The sequence below is a fragment of the Ambystoma mexicanum genome, chromosome 7q (genome assembly GCF_040938575.1).
Source record: "Ambystoma mexicanum isolate Mex_15411 chromosome 7q, UKY_AmexF1_1, whole genome shotgun sequence".
Taxonomy (NCBI): domain Eukaryota; kingdom Metazoa; phylum Chordata; class Amphibia; order Caudata; family Ambystomatidae; genus Ambystoma; species Ambystoma mexicanum.
In genome coordinates, this window is record NC_090941.1 from 602,113,494 (window position 1) to 602,131,401 (window position 17,908).

General features: G+C 44.7%; 1 protein-coding gene across 1 annotated transcript in view; it reads right to left on the bottom strand.

Annotated features, from left to right (window-relative positions):
* The window catches only part of ALG5 (ALG5 dolichyl-phosphate beta-glucosyltransferase), a 275,306-nt gene that overhangs the window by 196,227 nt on the left and 61,171 nt on the right, over positions 1–17,908 (bottom strand). Inside the window, exon 4 of the mRNA XM_069639106.1 lies at positions 9,280–9,345. Coding sequence (XP_069495207.1) covers positions 9,280–9,345 — 66 coding nt within the window. The remainder of the gene's footprint in view (positions 1–9,279; positions 9,346–17,908) is intronic.

Here is a 17,908-nt window from a genome sequence, read left to right on the forward strand (position 1 = left end):
TGATCTGACAATCAAACTCCATCAGAACACATTTATTTGTTCCCTGTACAAAAAAACGACAAACAGGAACACCTTATTACATTTCACAAGTTTCAATCCACGATGTCAAAAGGAGAATTTACCTTATGGACAATTTTTCCGGCTTCACAGCAATTGTACCCTTCTGTCAGACTATGATTACAATGCTGAGCAGTTGGCTACAAGACTACAGGCAAGAGCATATCCAAAACAACGTGTGGCCCGCTCATTGAAAAGAGCAAGATATACTCCATGAGAGACTCTTTCAACCAAGAATCAATGCCCACCAAGACAAACTGGTAAGTGCCCTCACCTACAGTACTGACACCCTTTCAGTCAAAAAACGCATTCATAAGTTTTGGCCCCTGGTGCAACTCAATCTGCCCAACAAACCGTCACCATTGTTCGCTCTCAATTGACAGAAGAACTTGAGGGATCATTTAGTGCACTCCAACCCCAAGGACAGTAGGTCGACGATCACCAGTTGGGACTTGAGACCACTTACGGGACATTCCCAGTGTGGTACATGCTCGGTCTGTAAATTTTGTAACAAAATAAATACATTTGACATCGCCGGCACATGTGGTCGGCCACTATATGGAATATGGTCACTCGGCCGATGAGATCTTATTATGGGTTATAGATACAGTCAAAAATGCCACTAGTTGACATACATTGCAGTCCATCAAAGAAGCTAGATGGATTTTCAGGCTTAACACAATAGAACATAGCCTCAATGACACTATGCCGTCCTTGTAGCACCACTCAGGCTCACATTTAATCTGTTCCTACGGGATTCTGTTTTTATCATTATTTATTTTCATTTATATCTATTTTAAATAGCATTTTCGTTTTTAGTTTTGATTGTCCTTCCATTTTTCCAGGGTATGTATACATTCAGGCACCATCCCAATATGGCGCGGCCATGCCCCTGGTCATTTTCCAGGCTGTGGACAGGCTAGCATCTAGTCCCTTTTCACTCTATTTGATTTCTCGTAATGGGCCTACTCTAGTAGCCTGTATATGCTCTCTGGTCTTTAGCTCACTTCCTGTGTTGAAACCCGGCAGACTATCAAGTTCGGGGGACTGCGCAGGGTGTGAACTGCGGCGATTAGACAGATGCCGCTTTGGGCGAGTTAATGTTTACCTCTCCCTGTCAGTTGCTGAGCCCCTTGTAGCGTTTATGCTGCCAACCAGCCCATTCTAATGTGGAGACATAGCATTGACTGTGCATTCAGGCAGATAGTCCGACCAGTAGCAGTGCTTACCTGTTTTGTTTAGGACTTCATTTAGCGACTCCAGACCGGGTAGCCCAAGAGAACATACAGATTGCTTATAACTAGGAGGCAACTTCCCTCCGCTAGTCTGCCGTAGACTCCGGCTCAAGACCTGCATAGCTTCCTGACGCACGTAAGAAGTAGTAGGGGGACCTTGGGGTAAGTATGCCTATCCATTCCACCCTGTCATTCAGAGATTCTGATCAACGGCCTGAAGGGTAGTGTTCACGATTTTTCTTCCTCCCTATTCTCATCATTTCGGCTATGACGTTCTCCGCGCTTTGATGCGTGTCTGCAATGGCCGGTTGCCCTTTTTGTACACTCTTGTCAGCAATTGCATTATTGTCCAAGGTGGGCATAGTATATTTATTTACAATCCTCACCGGCTGGTGTTTCATGGGGTCAGGCAGAGCGGTGAGTGCAGTGTGGGATTCCCTCCTTATTGGTGATTGGTTATCACTTGTATTGTGTTTATTTGTACTTGTTAAGAATTGTATACTCATGAATCTGTCATTTGATTTTTTATGTTTACGCTTTTATCCACAGGGTCTACAACTGTCTATGGTCTCCTGAGGAAGGAGGTCTTCATTTCTTCAGTGTGACTTTTGTTTCTTGGCATTCACCCTTGACATTTATGAACATAACTGATGTTTCTCCATGTATCATGTTATTTCTTTACATGTGCTTAACCACTTGGGGGAGCCGATGGTCTTATTAAAATAGTGAAAGAACGATTGGTTTCAGGGTTATGAGATTATAGGGTGCCAGTTCAGTATTGGGTATTTCATTCTTGTACTTCTTTTTGCCCATTCATCGCTGTGGTATTGACAATCGTATTTCAGCTCCACCCTGGGGTAGATCTGGCAAAATACTGGCAGCAGTAATTTAGGTAGGGTTGGTTTGGTAAGAGCCAGTAGGCTTTCTGGTATATTCCGATTTTAATGTATTCTGGTTCAGGGCTCCTTAAAAAGGCCCATTTCCGTAAACTGGTATTCTGTTATTAATCAGGAATAAAGGGCATAAAATAGGGAATCGGGGAGTATGAGGAATAAATAGACCGACCCTTAAATAGGGAAAGGTGAGCGAGTATGGATCGAGTGCCCTGTAGCCCTTTCAGTACCCCTCTACACAGTCTCTGTAAATCATCCCTCCCTTCTCAAAACCGCAAAGGAGAAGAGTGTTTGTTACAGGGATGAATGGCCAAAGGGCAACTACAGGTTAAAACAAGCGACAGAAATGGAAAAGGAACAGCCGAGGTTGTACACCAACCTTAACAGTGCTACATGCAAGTTTTTCAAACTATGGCACATGTTGCCACATGGTAACAAACATACTCCGTTTTTATTATATTAGAAGGGACATTTAATTTGGATAAGGCAGGGGCAACAAGATGGGTATTGGAGAAACAAAAAGGAAGTGACAGTCAGCAGTACCTGCATTGAACGCTTGGCTCAGCTCTGTTGCTATTCAGAGTGAACAAAGTGTTTCTTCAGTGGCTGCCAGAACGCTGCAAGCTCCGACTGCAAACTTTTACTATTCACTACAAACCTCCCACGAAGCGGTCCAACAATTGACAGTCAGCAGTACCTGCATTGAATACTTGGCTATGTTGTTATTCAGAGTGAAGGAAGTGTTTCTTCAATGGCTGCCTGAACGCTGCAAGCTCGGCCTGCAATTTTTTACTATTTACTACAAAACTCCTGCGAAGCGGGCCGTGAAGCGATCCTTCAAGTGACAGTCAGCAGTCCACGGGCGGTGGGCTGCAGCGAGGCCATAAGGCGCCAGGTAAGATTTCCATCGCTGGGAAGTAAGTGGTTGAGAAAAGTATCGAGTAAGAGTACGCTTTGCCTGTGGTTCCTCATTGCCCATCTGCCTTATTGAACAGTGCTTGCCAAAAACTGCCAGAGACTGCTGGGACTTATTTAGTCCCTTTGATCTGGTGTATCTTTTATACAGACCTATTTTGGAGATATTAAAACAAAGTGCCTTTTGTATGGACCATCTATACGGAGCAAGCAAGTAGTAACTCCAAACGTGTACGGTGTCCTGTAGAGACAGTGGGGATTATTTATCCCTTTGATCTGGGTGACCGGATACATCTATAGTGACAGCCGTCTGCTTGCTCTACGAAGGTGATCGGCATCCAGCCAACAAGCATGGGATCAGGGATGCGGAGTCAGGCGGGCCACGAGGCTCATCCTGGATAAGAATCTACACAGGGAACAGTAGAAATTGAGGATAATGTTGTCTCTAGGGGCTCTACCACTCAGGCTCCTCAGGGTCGCCAGGAGTCCCTATTGCTATGCAGGCTCCCCGCATCCGGTAACGCTCCAACATTTGAATCCACGGTGCATGTGGTATCATTAATACCTGTCAGTACGATTGATCAGTGTAACTCGGCTCAATTGATAAATATGGACACAGGCAGTTTGGTTAAAGCCCAATTGGCGTCTTGTGTGAATAACGGTGGAAAATCATTGACTGCCTTCAAAACGCCACAAACAAATTCCATTTTCTTGCCTATAGCTGGCCAACTTTACCTGGAGCACAATTTTGTGAAAAAGGCTACTATGAGCATAGAAGTTAAATGTGTGCCCCTGAAAGAGGAAAGGTGATCGTGAACTATTCAGTAATTAAGGCGCACAAGACTCCTGCTGGGCCCAAAGACCTTACAGATTTCACCATTATCGAGTTTGCGGATCAGGCGGTTGAAGGGAGTTCATACCAGGAGGTTCCTCTGCCTGATAACATTGGAACCGTTATACAACAAACATGTGACGCCTCACAGATGGGCTCTCCTTCGGATTTAACTAATATCATTGACAAATATTCAATTACAAATGAACGGGACAGGCATGCCCCGGGTCATAGGGGAATCTTCGGCGAGGGGGAATGATCAGTGTGCTAATGGCGTTTTACACCGTACTTAAGGAAAGTTGATGAAAGAAATAGACTAACCTATCCGATGGTCTCGGCCTTCAATATGGTGTGGAGTTCTTTTGTGTCATTATATGATAATATTTGGAATTAACTAAAATCAACAAATATTCTGATTTCAGAGGTTAAAGGTAAACTCAACTTCATTGGCTCGGAGACCTATGGGCAAGGGTTTGACTTGTAAAGTAGCCTGACACGTGTTTCGAGTCTAAACTGACTCTGCATCCGAGGCTGTAAATGGGGGATGGGACCCAAGATAAATTGAATGAAGGACAGTGCCAGAAAACTCTCTCACGTCTTCGCAATTGCGGAAATTTCAGCACAGCTGGAAAAGCCAAAGTGATTTGAAAGGAATCAGCTTAGACTTGAAACACATGTCAGGCTACTTTGCAAATAAATCCATCGGACTTATAACCACATCTCTCTTTAATTACTTGCAACACATGCCTATATTGCACTCTTGGGCGCAGTGCGACTGAGAATTGCTGTGCTCTAATTGTTCCCACAACCGTGGGTTGTACTTGGCAGTACTCCCACACCTCTCAGGCACCTGCAGCCTATGTGCACTCTTAATATTTATTCATGCAAGCACTGTGGTTTTGTGACTTTTTCTGCCAAACCTGTGTTTTTTACTTAGAAAGTACACTCATTTGTTGAATTTAAGAACGAATTGTGCAGGTAACACGATTCGTTGGTCAGAACCAAATATTAATATCTTAAACCTTAATCCTCACACTATGATGAACTCTTCAACTTTGGAATGGAAAATAAGGAATTTCAATGCTAACGCGACCCAGAGTTTCATATAGGATTTAATGGGGTAAGACTACATCAGGGGTTTAAACCGATTACACCATATAGACCCCCACATCGTTATCATGAAGAACTAGCGATGGCAAAAACCATTATGAGGAGGGATATTAGGAAAGTGGGTGACCTTGGTGATGATGTTACCATTAGAATTTTCCTGAAAAAAAAAGATGAAACAAAAATATAAGAACTTCTGTAATTCAATTAAAGCAAAGCTATTACAACAAGATGCTGAGAATATGCTCGAGTTGCTGATAAACCGCAGAGTGGGTGCATTTTGGTCAGTAATTAACTCACAGGACTCTAGTTTTGTTCCAAGTCAATTAAATCCTGTACTGGGGTCTTAATGGGTTCGTTCTTTTGAAAATCTGTCTGGAACAATTACAAGTAATACTGGTGTTGACAATGGCCTTAGCCACGGGTCTTTGAATTATATGTGGTACCCTTAATTGGACATTGAGACCATCTGAACCTTAATCAAAAGATGTAAAAAAAATCATGGGCCCTCGGACCCAAACGGTTTAACTAACAACACCTTTAAGGCAGTTGTGGTTAATTGGTCAAATCTGCTTTATCTGCAGTTTAGGAGTATTATTGACTCCGGTAAGTTACCATCTTCGTCTCTTGTTCCTTCGAAGCATACGTCTAGGAAGCTCGAGGGGTTATGTGATTTTCCTTTTGTGGTGCGGGTGTGCCCCCATCGCTGGGATGTGTTCTCCCCATAGCAGCACCAGTGGCCTGCCTGTCAGGGCTGCGAACCTGAGAACCTGATGGTTCCGCGGAAAGGTCTATGGCCGCCACATCAGAGCTATGGCTGGCGCTTGAATCCTCGTCACTTGATGCGTTTTTGCTCTGATGGGGGAACCACTTTCGTCCTGCATGGCGTAGGCCGTCCACCGCTTCGTCCGCCGATCTTTTAGCGCCTTCGGACGAAAAAGTTGGCAGGACTTGCAGCATCGCTCGGCGTGATCACGAGACAGACACTTGTGAAATTCTCGCTGAGTGTCCTTCCATGGGTATTTTCTGTTACAGGACAGACACAACCTAAATGGAGTCCTCTCCATAGTCGAGGTAGGTGTGGCAGCCAGACAAGAAGGGAAAAGAGGGGGAAAAGGAAATGCATTCTTAAAGAATCAAACCCTGAGGCCCCACTCTTCCTAATGTATAGGCCTGGCCGGAGTGCCACGGCCACGCGGCCGACAGCGTCGACCGAGGCACCAGTTGCCTAAATCCATAGACGTCTTCAGCGTAGGGGTCCAGAAGTAGCCGTTGATGAAAGGTGGAAGACTAAACAACCAACGGTCGTAGGACAATAAAGTTATACCTTTCCAATAATAGCTCTTCTGAGCTCAGCATATTGCGACCAGCTAGCTGGGCAGAAAAAAACAACCTGAGGGACCTCGACGCGGGAGGGATTTTGGGTACACTACACGTCACGTTAGGGATAGTGTTACAGGCACGCCCATGTCGACGTCCCCTTTCGATCCTCGAAAGAAAGATGCAATACTCCGCAATTACCACTAGATGTCGGACTATATGCACAGCATGTGATTCTAAGCAGATCAACAAGCATCAGAACTGAAGTTTATCAGATCTAATGCACTATTGTTATTCTGCCTTCCATTCTAGACCAGGGGAGAAAGAGACCTTTAAGACCATCTTCTGGTTTCATCAAGGATCAGCCACAATGGTGATGGTGCGAGTGAGGCTTCAATAAAAGTTTCCCTGTAGTAAATCTGTTGAACATTTATAGGGGGGCAGTAACAGGCAGGTAGCAAAGAGGATCAAAGCGTTACAATGGGAAAGGATTTAAATGTCTCTACAGACCTGTACTGTTTTCTAATAACCATGTTGAGTTTGGGAAAGAAACACAGGTGATAAAAGTATGTTCTAAAGTAACACATGCTTTGTCAATATAACATGCAGCCAAACACAACCTGCTATAGATTCATTTCAACTATGTATAAGAGTGATGAATTTTCGAAAATACTCCTATTCGAAGTTGTGGTATGATACCATCAGCGAAATAAGGTGGTCAGGGTTCCGATATGCTGTCCTCAATGTTTCCCTTGTGCTATTATATTCACAAAGCCTTTGTCTGCATTTCAGGTCCCAGCGCATTTTCCCAATTGTACAGGGGGAGGGTGGAATTCATGTACTGCAGCAGTGTGAGGAATTGTGCAGAGGAAGAATGGAATAGGAAACTAGCAGATAGTGCCTGGGATGGTTCCAATACGGCCCTTGCAGCTTGGGATATATATCAGGCCCAAGAATTAGATGATCATTTGGGCTAGTTAGAACAAGTAACAGGCCTTTTCTCTGGGGCATAGCTCAGCAACAAAGATGCCAATATTGGTGAGCTGCACATCATTGGGACATTCAGTACACTGACCCGAGATGCACTGATATAGTTAATAAATTAGTTGGTTTACTCTGGACGGAAACTCCAGTGGCATTTTGCCTTTGAAGAAGTGCAAGATTATCTGAACTGCAAGCTTTTCAGCATCCATGAAGATATGCTGCAGAATAGTGATGTCAGTGTCAGAGTGATGCAGAATGATTCAGGAATGCCAGAAGAAATGTGGCCATTGAAGGATTTTTGATAGTGCAGCGTATGGGCTTGCAGAAAATGAGAATGTATGCCCAGTGCGAGGAGAATGCACTCCCTGTCCATGGGCAGGTGCAACTGGGAGACACACCGAGACATGTGGGAAGTGTGATGTACGAAGAGTACAGCACGTTTTCTCCTTTTATACATTGGGCCCTCAACCCGTTCTCTCCTGCTTTATTTCTATCAAACAAATGTCTGTGTCCCAGCTTCCCTGTTTGGGCACACCAGGTTCATACGATTCTGTTCCAACAGTACGCGATACACGAGACACGAGACGAAGCGCCCCAGCGTCCAACCTTCCTTCTATGGGCTCACCGGCTTCACTCAGCAGCTTTGGTGTCCTTCTGTCCACTCTTCTCCGAGCAGCTTGCTTACTTGTCTGACGGGCATCTCATCGGCTCTCCAGTTCCCGCGATGTCCCAGACTTCATTTGGCAGCTTTGTCTGCTCACGGCATTCACACTGCAAACCTACCGCTTCAGAGCTTCTTCTGATGGCGCCTCCAGGAGCTCCTCATTCCACGCTACAGCTTGCTTTCCACCGGATTTCCTGACTCGCATCGGCAGTAGTAAGACTCATCTTTCCTGACGCTTGGTGCTTTTGAATGTCCCAGCACCTATCAAATTCTTCCAAAAACTAGTGCGCGTCTCTCGCTTCTCAGCCACTGCAATCTTCATTGCTCTAGTCCTCCTCCTTGAATCAGTATTGTTGGACATTTTCAAATAAGGATATGAAAGAACTTTGCTATTAGTCATGATTGGGTGTTCTTGTCTAACATTACAATATGCCATGAAGGATTGGTGAGTTAAGGGGGTGTTGTCAGGCTCTAAGGTGAAAGGGGGATGCCATGTTCCACCTAGCAAGTCCACTTCACTCCCACGAGGGCCGTCTCCACTCATGTGGTCCTCCCTCAGATAGCCGCTTCTAGGGCCAGGATCAGGTAGCTTCTGCCTTTTCCTGGCCACTTGAGGAGACTTTCCCCGGGGAGGCAGTGATGACATTTCTAGATACATCACTGTAAATCACATTACACCACAACAACGCTCAGTTTAATAGTATGCAGTTTACACCAATGTTATAGCTTAAGGGAGCTTTGTGAAGCATTGCTGTAGTGTGAACCAGGGTAGTATTTGTTTTAGTTCAGGGAATTGTTAATTTAGACCTTAATGTTGGAATTTCCAACACGTGTAGACTTCCCTCTTCATAGGTAAATTACCTTAACTCCATGCAAACATTTGTTAGGCCTAGCTAACCTACCAATAAAGTGGAACCAAAAGAATATTGATAGTGGCCTTGCTCTGCTTTGTTATTTCTATAGCAACAAACAAATTTGTTTTAAATTACTCAGTTTATGTACTTTGTGTTATGGCTATGAGGTGCATGGAGGGGCGGGGGGTGGGGGGGAAATCAATGGAAAATTACCAGTTCATGCAGATTACAAACGTAAGTAGCCTGGTTTCATATTTTGAAAGTTTTGAATACAAACATATTAAATTGATATATATATTTTTTTTAAATGTATCCCAGTGCCGCACTTAATGACTGGCCTCAAGTATTAAGCGTGCTGTAAAAGGTAAATTAAATTTGGATACAGTCATAGGTTTACTATTTAATAAGTTATTCTTACCTTTGAAGTTTGATCTGTACTGCCATCATTGACTACAATCACCTCGTATGTAAAAGAGCCTTGATTCTGTACCAAACAAAAGGCAAGAACTTAATGCAAGTAGAAAAAACAGAATGAATCAGTAACTTGTGTACAGTGAGCCATATGCCCTCTAGTTCATAAAACATGTGAGATGGCGCTGTGGGTAATATTGTGTCAATTTGATTAGTTTGAAGGTAATATTGGAGGACAATAAGAACATCTCTTCACCCAACTGCTATGTTTTAAGATGTGGCTGATGATAGCAAATAGACATTCTAAACTGCATGCAAAAACCATTGCGACATAATGTTAGATCATCAAAAATGGATACAATGGTACCTTAATTCAGTAAAAGGACACACAACAATTACCATCTTCCCCTAAAGATGGGTTTCGATCAGATACCAATGAGAGCTGTAAGAAATAGATGAGCAGCAATAGATGAAGGTAGATTGTACTGCCACTGTTTGTTAAGGGTTGAGGCACAGTATGTGAAACCATGCTTTGACAAGCACTCTAAGTGGTTGAATGAAGCAATGTTTATATGATCTTTTAGTGATGGCCAAGGGTTACGAGATTGGGGATAATTGGTTCTGGTTGCCCAACTGTCAAGTCTAGCTACAGAGAACTTTAGCAGCATTATGTAGGAAGGCCTTTGTATCAATCACCTCCTTAACATTTCATAAAGAGTGCTTTTAGGTTAATGCTTGAATGCAGCAATGGCCATTATGTAGAAGCTGGTGCAATTGTGTAAGATGGGAGACCGTTGTCAAATGTTGCGTTTAGGAGCTTCTTTTGTTGAGATGCTGCTTGATAAATTGATGTTTTTTCCACTTTCATGTTTGAGAACAGTGTGGTCAAAAAACGTAATAAGGCTGCCTATCCATAGGAACCAACTGCTCTGTGATGCAGAGTGCCCCTTTCTTTGGTCCAATGCATTTCGCCAAGAGTAGGGTTTACACAAGCGCCATTTTGCAACGGTAGGGCACGTCTGACAACATTATTGTTACTTCGTACTTCCATTTATCAGTTCTGTGAGAACATTTCAATTCAGCGTGATGTCCCATTTTGTGACAACTTTCAGATGCAGCATACGATGATACATTTTAGTGAATGAGTCACTCCATTCCATTGTAGAAGAAGGTTATCATTGTGAATTTCAACTTTGTGCTCCGAAATGTAGTGCAACAGAGTGGTTATAATGTCTCCCTGTGGTACATTATAAGAGAAGGTTTTCGTTAACAGAATGTTTTTTAAGTCCAATTCAGGGGGCACAAAATAGCCCACAGGCTAGATGTAGCCAGTCAGTGCAAAATGTATGGTCAATCAACTGACTAGAGATTTACAATGAAGTGCAGCCTCATTACGGTCATTTGGTTTCTAAATGTTAGTAAGCAAACAAAGCGGGGTAGCGATTAAAACAGGTTGACATTTGTGTTCTCTAGGTGTACTTTCAAACATGGATGGTACAAAATCAGCAAATAAAAACATTTCAAAAAAAGTGTCCATCAAAGTATGCAGTACTTCAATTATACCATAAAAAAGCAATATAAAAAAAATAAACAATTGCCTGCCCCACTCGGCCAGTGTTCCCCGCTCCTTCCACCTGCTGCTACTTTACCATACTCTATGTTAATCCTCGGATGCTAATACATTTTAACTGGTCGCAGCCCACTATTGGCTACATCTCTGGATTATCACCCCTCTCCTCTTCATTGCTCAGTCCCTTCTCCTATGCTATACCCCTTGTTATTAGCTCTCCACTTCCTGCAGTTCCCCTATAACTCTGTAAAGTGCTTGGTTGCTTGCTAAAGCTAGGTTTGTGCTCGATAAAATTTAAAAATATATAAAAGCAATAACTGTACAGAATCACTCCCATCATCTGGGGTTACAGTGCCTCTTCTCCCCCTCACAGGAACATCCTCCTCTTCAGTCTCAAGGAGTTCCCCTTCTGTGGTGCTGTCCAGCTTTTGTCAACAAACTCTCCCCTAAGCTTCTAGCCCAGAGACACTGTATGTGGATCTTCACCTCAGTTTTAAAGCAGTCACCCTCCTCCATTGGTGAGACACACTTTCATATTAATTGGTTAAAATGGCCTTCTATTGCAACCCTTGGGAGGGAAGTCTTTAAAAGGCTTGTCACCATTTGGGATTTATGTCAGTTTGTTTCCAGTACAGGTGATGCTATGTGTCTGCTGCCCTGCTCCTCCGGCCTTGCCTCCTGGCTGATCCTCGCACAGAAAGCCATTCTGTGGGTTTCTGGTTATTAAAAGCCCACAAGGGACAGGACAACTTCTAGTAGGTTCCCACCTGCAAAGGGGGTGGGAGAGAGGGAGATAGGGAGATAGAGAGGGAGAGACAGACGGGGAAGACAGAGACCCTGGAGGCTTGTGAGAAGAAGACCGACCTGGGAAGCTATGGTCGGAGCGCCCAGAGGTTGGAAAGAGGGAGAACAAGGAGGCTGGGGAACAAAGGGCCAGGGAAGTTAGAAGAGACACATTGCAAAGATAGCACTGGTTAATGGGATGTATAAGGAGGAGGTGGTGAGAGGAATCTGGGAAGAGGGGTGAAGAAGCCTACCCATAATAAAGAGGTGCCTGAAGAGAAGGTGGTGAACAGACTATTTATGACTAAGGTAACCAGGCTCAAGACGTGAAGTTCAGAATAACCAGGGGTAGGAGGAGTAAAGGAAGATTCGGGTGGTATAATGGATCAGGGCAAAGTGTGGAGGAGGTGCAGGAAAAGCATGAGGACATAAAGAGAGAGAAGGAAGGAATAAGGGAAGTTACCCCAAATAAGAGCTTGTGGGAGGCTCTCTGAAATTAGACAGTTTAGGTTGGGAGGCTGTAGAAGCAGGGCGGGCCCTGTGTAAGGGAGGTGGGCAAAGGCCTAGAGGGTGTTAACATAGATTTCTTCTAATATCATTTCACCAAAATTAATTTCACCAAAAATGGTAGGGGAAATTATATATGTGTAATGCATAATAGGTGGGGTGTGGGGTAAGGGTATAAGTTAGGGTAGGGAGGGGTGATGGGGCTGTGGGTGGTCTCCCCCTGCATTAGAAAAAAAAGTAGAAAAAGTAAAAAGTTGATTTCTTTTTAGCTTAAAATGATTCAGTGAAATCTCAATTAGGTGAAATATTTTTGAAGAAATCACATACATCCCTAAAGGGGGCAATCTAAAGACTTTAAGGTAGCATCCTCCCTACCTATGGCCTCAGGCCAGCTGCCACATGGCGTTGACTACAGAAGCAATTACCAAGTTCCACCCGGGAGCAGGAGTCCTACCCACCATCCCCCTAGCTGCACAAGAACATAGCCAAGGATGCTATGCAGAAATGTTACCCCTGGGCTGAAATGGCAAAATCACAAGAGGTTGTTTTCTTAAAATAATTTAAGTTGCATTTAGGAAAATGAGCACCTAAATCCCTCATTTGGTTTTGTTTGGCAAAGCCACTGGGAAGGGTCAGGACCAGGTTCTAAAAAGGAACTGAAAGAACTGTGTTGCCATGGACTTTTTTTAACCCTCCTGAGAGACAATGATGTAGCTTTTGGGCAGAACTATCCAGTCCACGAATGAGTTACTTATATGCTACTTTTTTACCAAAAGAATTGCTTTTGCTTGTTCGTAAAACCCTAATAAAGACCTAGTGGGTAGAATATTCCACATTTGGTTCTTGTGTGATGCTTGTATGCTTCATGACACTATCAACATGATCTTTTCCACTCAAACCTTTGTAATTTATGCAATGTTATGACATGATATGATTCAACAACAAAAACACTGGAGTGTGTAATCCAGTCACCAGGGAAAGCAATTGAGACATGGCAGATTTATTGACCATACATGATAGGTGCTAGTCTGACAATTTCAAACACAGTTAAGGCTGAAGAGTACAGAATATGCAGTGGAGCAATGTGGTAGACATTATGAAGTGGAAGCAGGAGTTCCAGTTCAAATTGATTGCACAGCAAAAACCATATCACACAATCAATTACATATCTAAACACACACATAGGATCAATTTATTAAATAAAATAGTATAACATTCTAATATCACTTATCACCCCTCAAAACCTGCTAGTGCTTACTCTTTGCTGCGTAAATGAACAATGCGATTGCAAACTGAATCGGGGAAAGGTCTGTGACTTAACACAAGAAGAGTTTTGTTATGTCCTGCTTTCTCCCAGTGTCTGTGTTGTCAGCCTGGGTAATGTGGAATAGTTGTAGAATGGGGCACACATATGGGGCTGGGAATGGATGAGGACACCCTGTACAGATTCTTAAATTACTTTCACACAAATATGTGCGGGTGTGGAGCAGCAGTTATTTTACTGTAATCAATTCATGAGCACTATTTGACCCTACAATCAAACTAACTGTCCCTCCAGAAGTTAAATAGCCTTGGATGTCAGTGATGTGCCCCCTATGTAGGGTGAGGGGACAGTAAAGAGGCGGAGTCCATCGCTTAGCTATAATAAAATCCATGTATTACATGGGGGTGTATTCATATAAAGGGTTCAACACAGGAATGACTATTACTTTTAATCTTCCTGTTGGTTTCTTTGAATTCAATTACACATTTTAAAACCAACATTCTTTATTTGAGAACCTGAGGGGTGCACATACTTATATTGGGTGGCCCATAATTATTGAGACATCCTTTGGTACTACTGGTCGACTGGTTTTAGGGGCTAGCAAAATGATGCCACTTTCTTCAGGACCTCGGATGCTAATATTGATATAATAGCACTTTGATTCTGGTGCTGCTGGATGCATTGTCCTATGCATTTCTCAATGGTAGGCATAGGAGGTTCTGCTATCTGTAAGGAGACAGGAGGGGTAGGGGCAGACAGATTGATACAGTTGAAGTTAATCTTGTGTGGTGTTGGGGTGCTGCTATAGATGATTCATCACACATGCTTACCCAATTGTGCAGGACCTTGCAATTATGCTCCAGCAGCCGCTCAGTTTTATATGGCTTCAAAAACATGTGCACAATCATAAAAGTATTGTTTCAGGTATACGTAGGGGGTCACAAACACGTATATATTTAGTGTCGATTTACGTCGCATGAATATCATTAATTCCAAAAGGGGAGGTATCATGGAACCAAATGACAGTGTGGTAATCTGCCTGCTGGTGCCAGAGGACTCCTTGGCTCTCTCTTACCTTGTCATGTATAGGTCTGTGACAAACGAGGGGGGTCAGGATGCGCCACACGGCTGCACAACAGTGCACGCCAAGTCCCTGACCTTTGTTTAATGAAGCAGCATCCCACGGCTGCCAGAAAGCGCATGCGCATCGCAGCCACATTAGACACTCGTGCGGTAGGGTAGCCATGTTGAAATGCAGGCATCCTTTATTTCTTCTATGGCGATACCATCTGCATAGACATGCATAGCACATCAAGAATGCCTACTGACTGCATGGTTGCAAAAAGGGTTTACAATTAATATTTCAACCACGGCGGGCTAAATAGCTGTAATGCGCTCCTGACAAGTACGATTCCTTTGATAGACCTGCTGATGTGCAAAGATTGTTCTGTAAACGTCCGGGGGTGGTCTGGAAGTCATAACCTGCATTGCTTCGGTTACTCCCATGCATTGGTTCATATGGCAACTGGGCGGGCGTCTGTTTGTTGCCATAGCTCGCTGTGTTGGTCTGCAAAGGGCGATACAGAGTACATTTGGATGTTTATATGTGAAGGATCAAGGATACAGTTGTGGTAGTGTGTGATGCTGGAAATGCCTTATGGAGGGCCAGGGCCTCCTACCACTTCTCTGTGTGTGTTTTCTCTATGTTTTCTGCCACTGAGGTCCAGCCTGAACCTCTGGCAGTGCAGCTCTTCATGTTTTCCTTTTGGTGAACAACACCCATGTGATACCCTTATGGCACCTATGGGTAAGGGTACACGTAAGGGTACACCCTTGTACCCCTTATGTGTGTTTTGGGGCACTTGTGTGTTGCCCATAGAACAGGGTATGGGCTGGTGGCAGCTACATGCTGACTTGGCAGTAGCTCTGAGTGTCGTCCATTTTTGGGACACCCTGGCCCTGCCATTGGAATCAATGGATTCCCGGTAGAAGGCAAGATGACCACTGTGGCCTCTTGGTTTCTATTGCCTTTGACCTGGTTTCCCAAAGTCCTGGGAAGCCCTGACTCCGTTCCTTCCCACTGACTGGTTGTTTGGTGGAAATACCATATATGGCTCTGGGGCTGCCTCCTGTCAGCCTGACTGGAGCCTTCCCAGGGACTGTGTGGTGTGGGTACACCCTAGGGGTGGGGGACCTGTGTGAATGGAGTCTGAAGTGAAAGGACATTCTGCGTTATGGGTGTCTAGTTTCTGTGTGTGACACAATGACTGAGACAGCCCTGACTGAAACTGACATGAATGCAGTGTAGTGTGTTGGAAGGCTGGGTGCTGACCCAAGTCCCCATTCTTTGTTATGGGTGTCTGGGTGGAGTGAATGGCATGAATGCCTGTGAGCCTGATTGGCTGGCTGCCTGCCTGCATGAATGCCCTACTACATGATCGGTTGACAGAGCCTGGCTCAGACTGAATGAATGGCTATGAATGTGTATAACAGGGGACCTCTCACCCACCAATTGGTTCAGAAGCTGAAGTAGAAGCTAAAGCAAGAAGAAGCTGTTCCTCGAAACCCAGCTGGATGAGAAGTCTGCTGCCGCTTTTTCTTCATCTTTTCCAAAAGCTGCCGTGTTCTTCCAAGGATTGACCAGAGAGGACTCGCATAGGAGGCCTCTGCCCAAGCTACGAGGGACCATTGTGCAAACTGCTACTCTTGATCAGAAGTACCCTGGAAGTCAGTCCTGAGTGCCTGCTCTGGAGAAGGGGTCTTCGTGAGTCCTGAAGGAGTGCCCGGACATCTCAAGTCGAAGAAATGCATTGGTGTCATCCAAGGTCCAGAGGTGTATTTCGTGAACGCTGGAAACCACTGCTGTCTACCGCCCAGAAGATGGGGTACCCTGCCCTGGTATAGGCTGCTGGACACCCAGAGCTGCAAAAGTTCCAAACTGCATAAGAACATTTCAAGTGACATCCTTGCCATCATCACAGTCCAGTGTCGCTGATTGCAGAGCAAGGTCCGTCAGTGGGTTTTCCCACCACCAGAAGCGAACGAAGATATCCCAGGTGTCCACACTTGGTGAAGGTATGAGGTCCACTCCAGTTTGCCAGAAGCCACCCAGAGGTCTGTGCTGCGGCTGCATCCCCAAAAAACAAAGTCGGAAAACCACGATATTCCGAAACACACACCAAAAGAGACCTATGCACCTTTCACCGCCAGAAATCATTGACGGGTCCCAGGGGTCTTACTCTCATCTGCCAAGCCTTTAAGGAGCGGACAGCAAGTTTCATCTTCACAGGACTTCTACAGTCAGAGAAATCGTCGACCAAAGGAGAGCACCACGAAGAGCAAAACAGCCGCACTTCACAAAGAATTCGGTTACATTTTCGTTCGTGCACTCAGCATCCCAGTCACTCCTTCTTCCAAGGGGGGATCCCTCCTCAGAGGGAATTGTTGAGTGAAACCGAGAAACTCTGCCACTTCGTCTGCCAAGGCACCAATGGTACTGTGATGAGGAAGAGCATCTTCTAGCCTCAGAAGTGTTCCAGGGGGTCCCAGATTTGTCTTGGATCCTGTTCTCCTGTGGCCTCTCAGGTACTTTGGGATGGTAGAACCTTTTAAAGAAAGCAGAATTGTATTGAACAATATCGGACAGGGCTGTAAAAGACAAGATCAGTTACTCCCTAACTTTTCCATTACAGGTTGCCCAGGTGGAGGGATCCTTACACAGAATTGTAGATCTAGACTCAAAGTATTCTGCCACTGTTCACAACTAACCTGCCTTTCTTCCCTACTCTATGCCGATACAGCTCACTTAAGAATTCACATGCCAATTTAAAATGGTCTGCAGTTAGTGCATCTATTACTGAATGTAAGTATTGTGTGGTACCACATAGAGTGTATAGATTTGCCATTGGAGGAACACATGGGACCTTTGTTGGATCAATTAAAAGATCTAAAGGGCTGATCGAAATACTGAGCAAAAAGATTAAGGACCCCCCTCTAGGTGACTAAGGTGGGGGGGGGCTGTAACTTCTTGGCCTGTCCCCCTTTAAGGGTTGTTATGGGACGCCCAAGGTGCTGCTCTGACCCAACAGGACAAGGGTGGACCTATGGAGCGTACCTGTGGAAGGACTAGCCCCGAAACTGGGCAAAAGACGAAGGGTCATTAGCGCAGAGGGAGGAAGAACACCTGTAGGTAGCAGGAGTACCTGGCACTCACGAATGCATGGGCGCGCTAACCAATACCAGGGGCCTAGATGCTCCTTCCTCGGCAGGTGCTACCCCCTGGCGTCAAGGGGTCCTGGAATTCTGTTATCTGGATCAAACCTACAGCCCCTGGGCAGGCTGAGGGGAGAAGTCCAGTACCAGGCTCAGCGGCCTCGGATCAGTAGATCAGGGGTTCCATTGATTTACCTCACAAATGTTACCCGCTTGCCAAGAGGCATCTTTGAGGATGTTGAGGTGCTAAGAAATAACTGTGTCCACTGGTTTTTAGGTAGGTGAGGGGGTGTCTTTCGG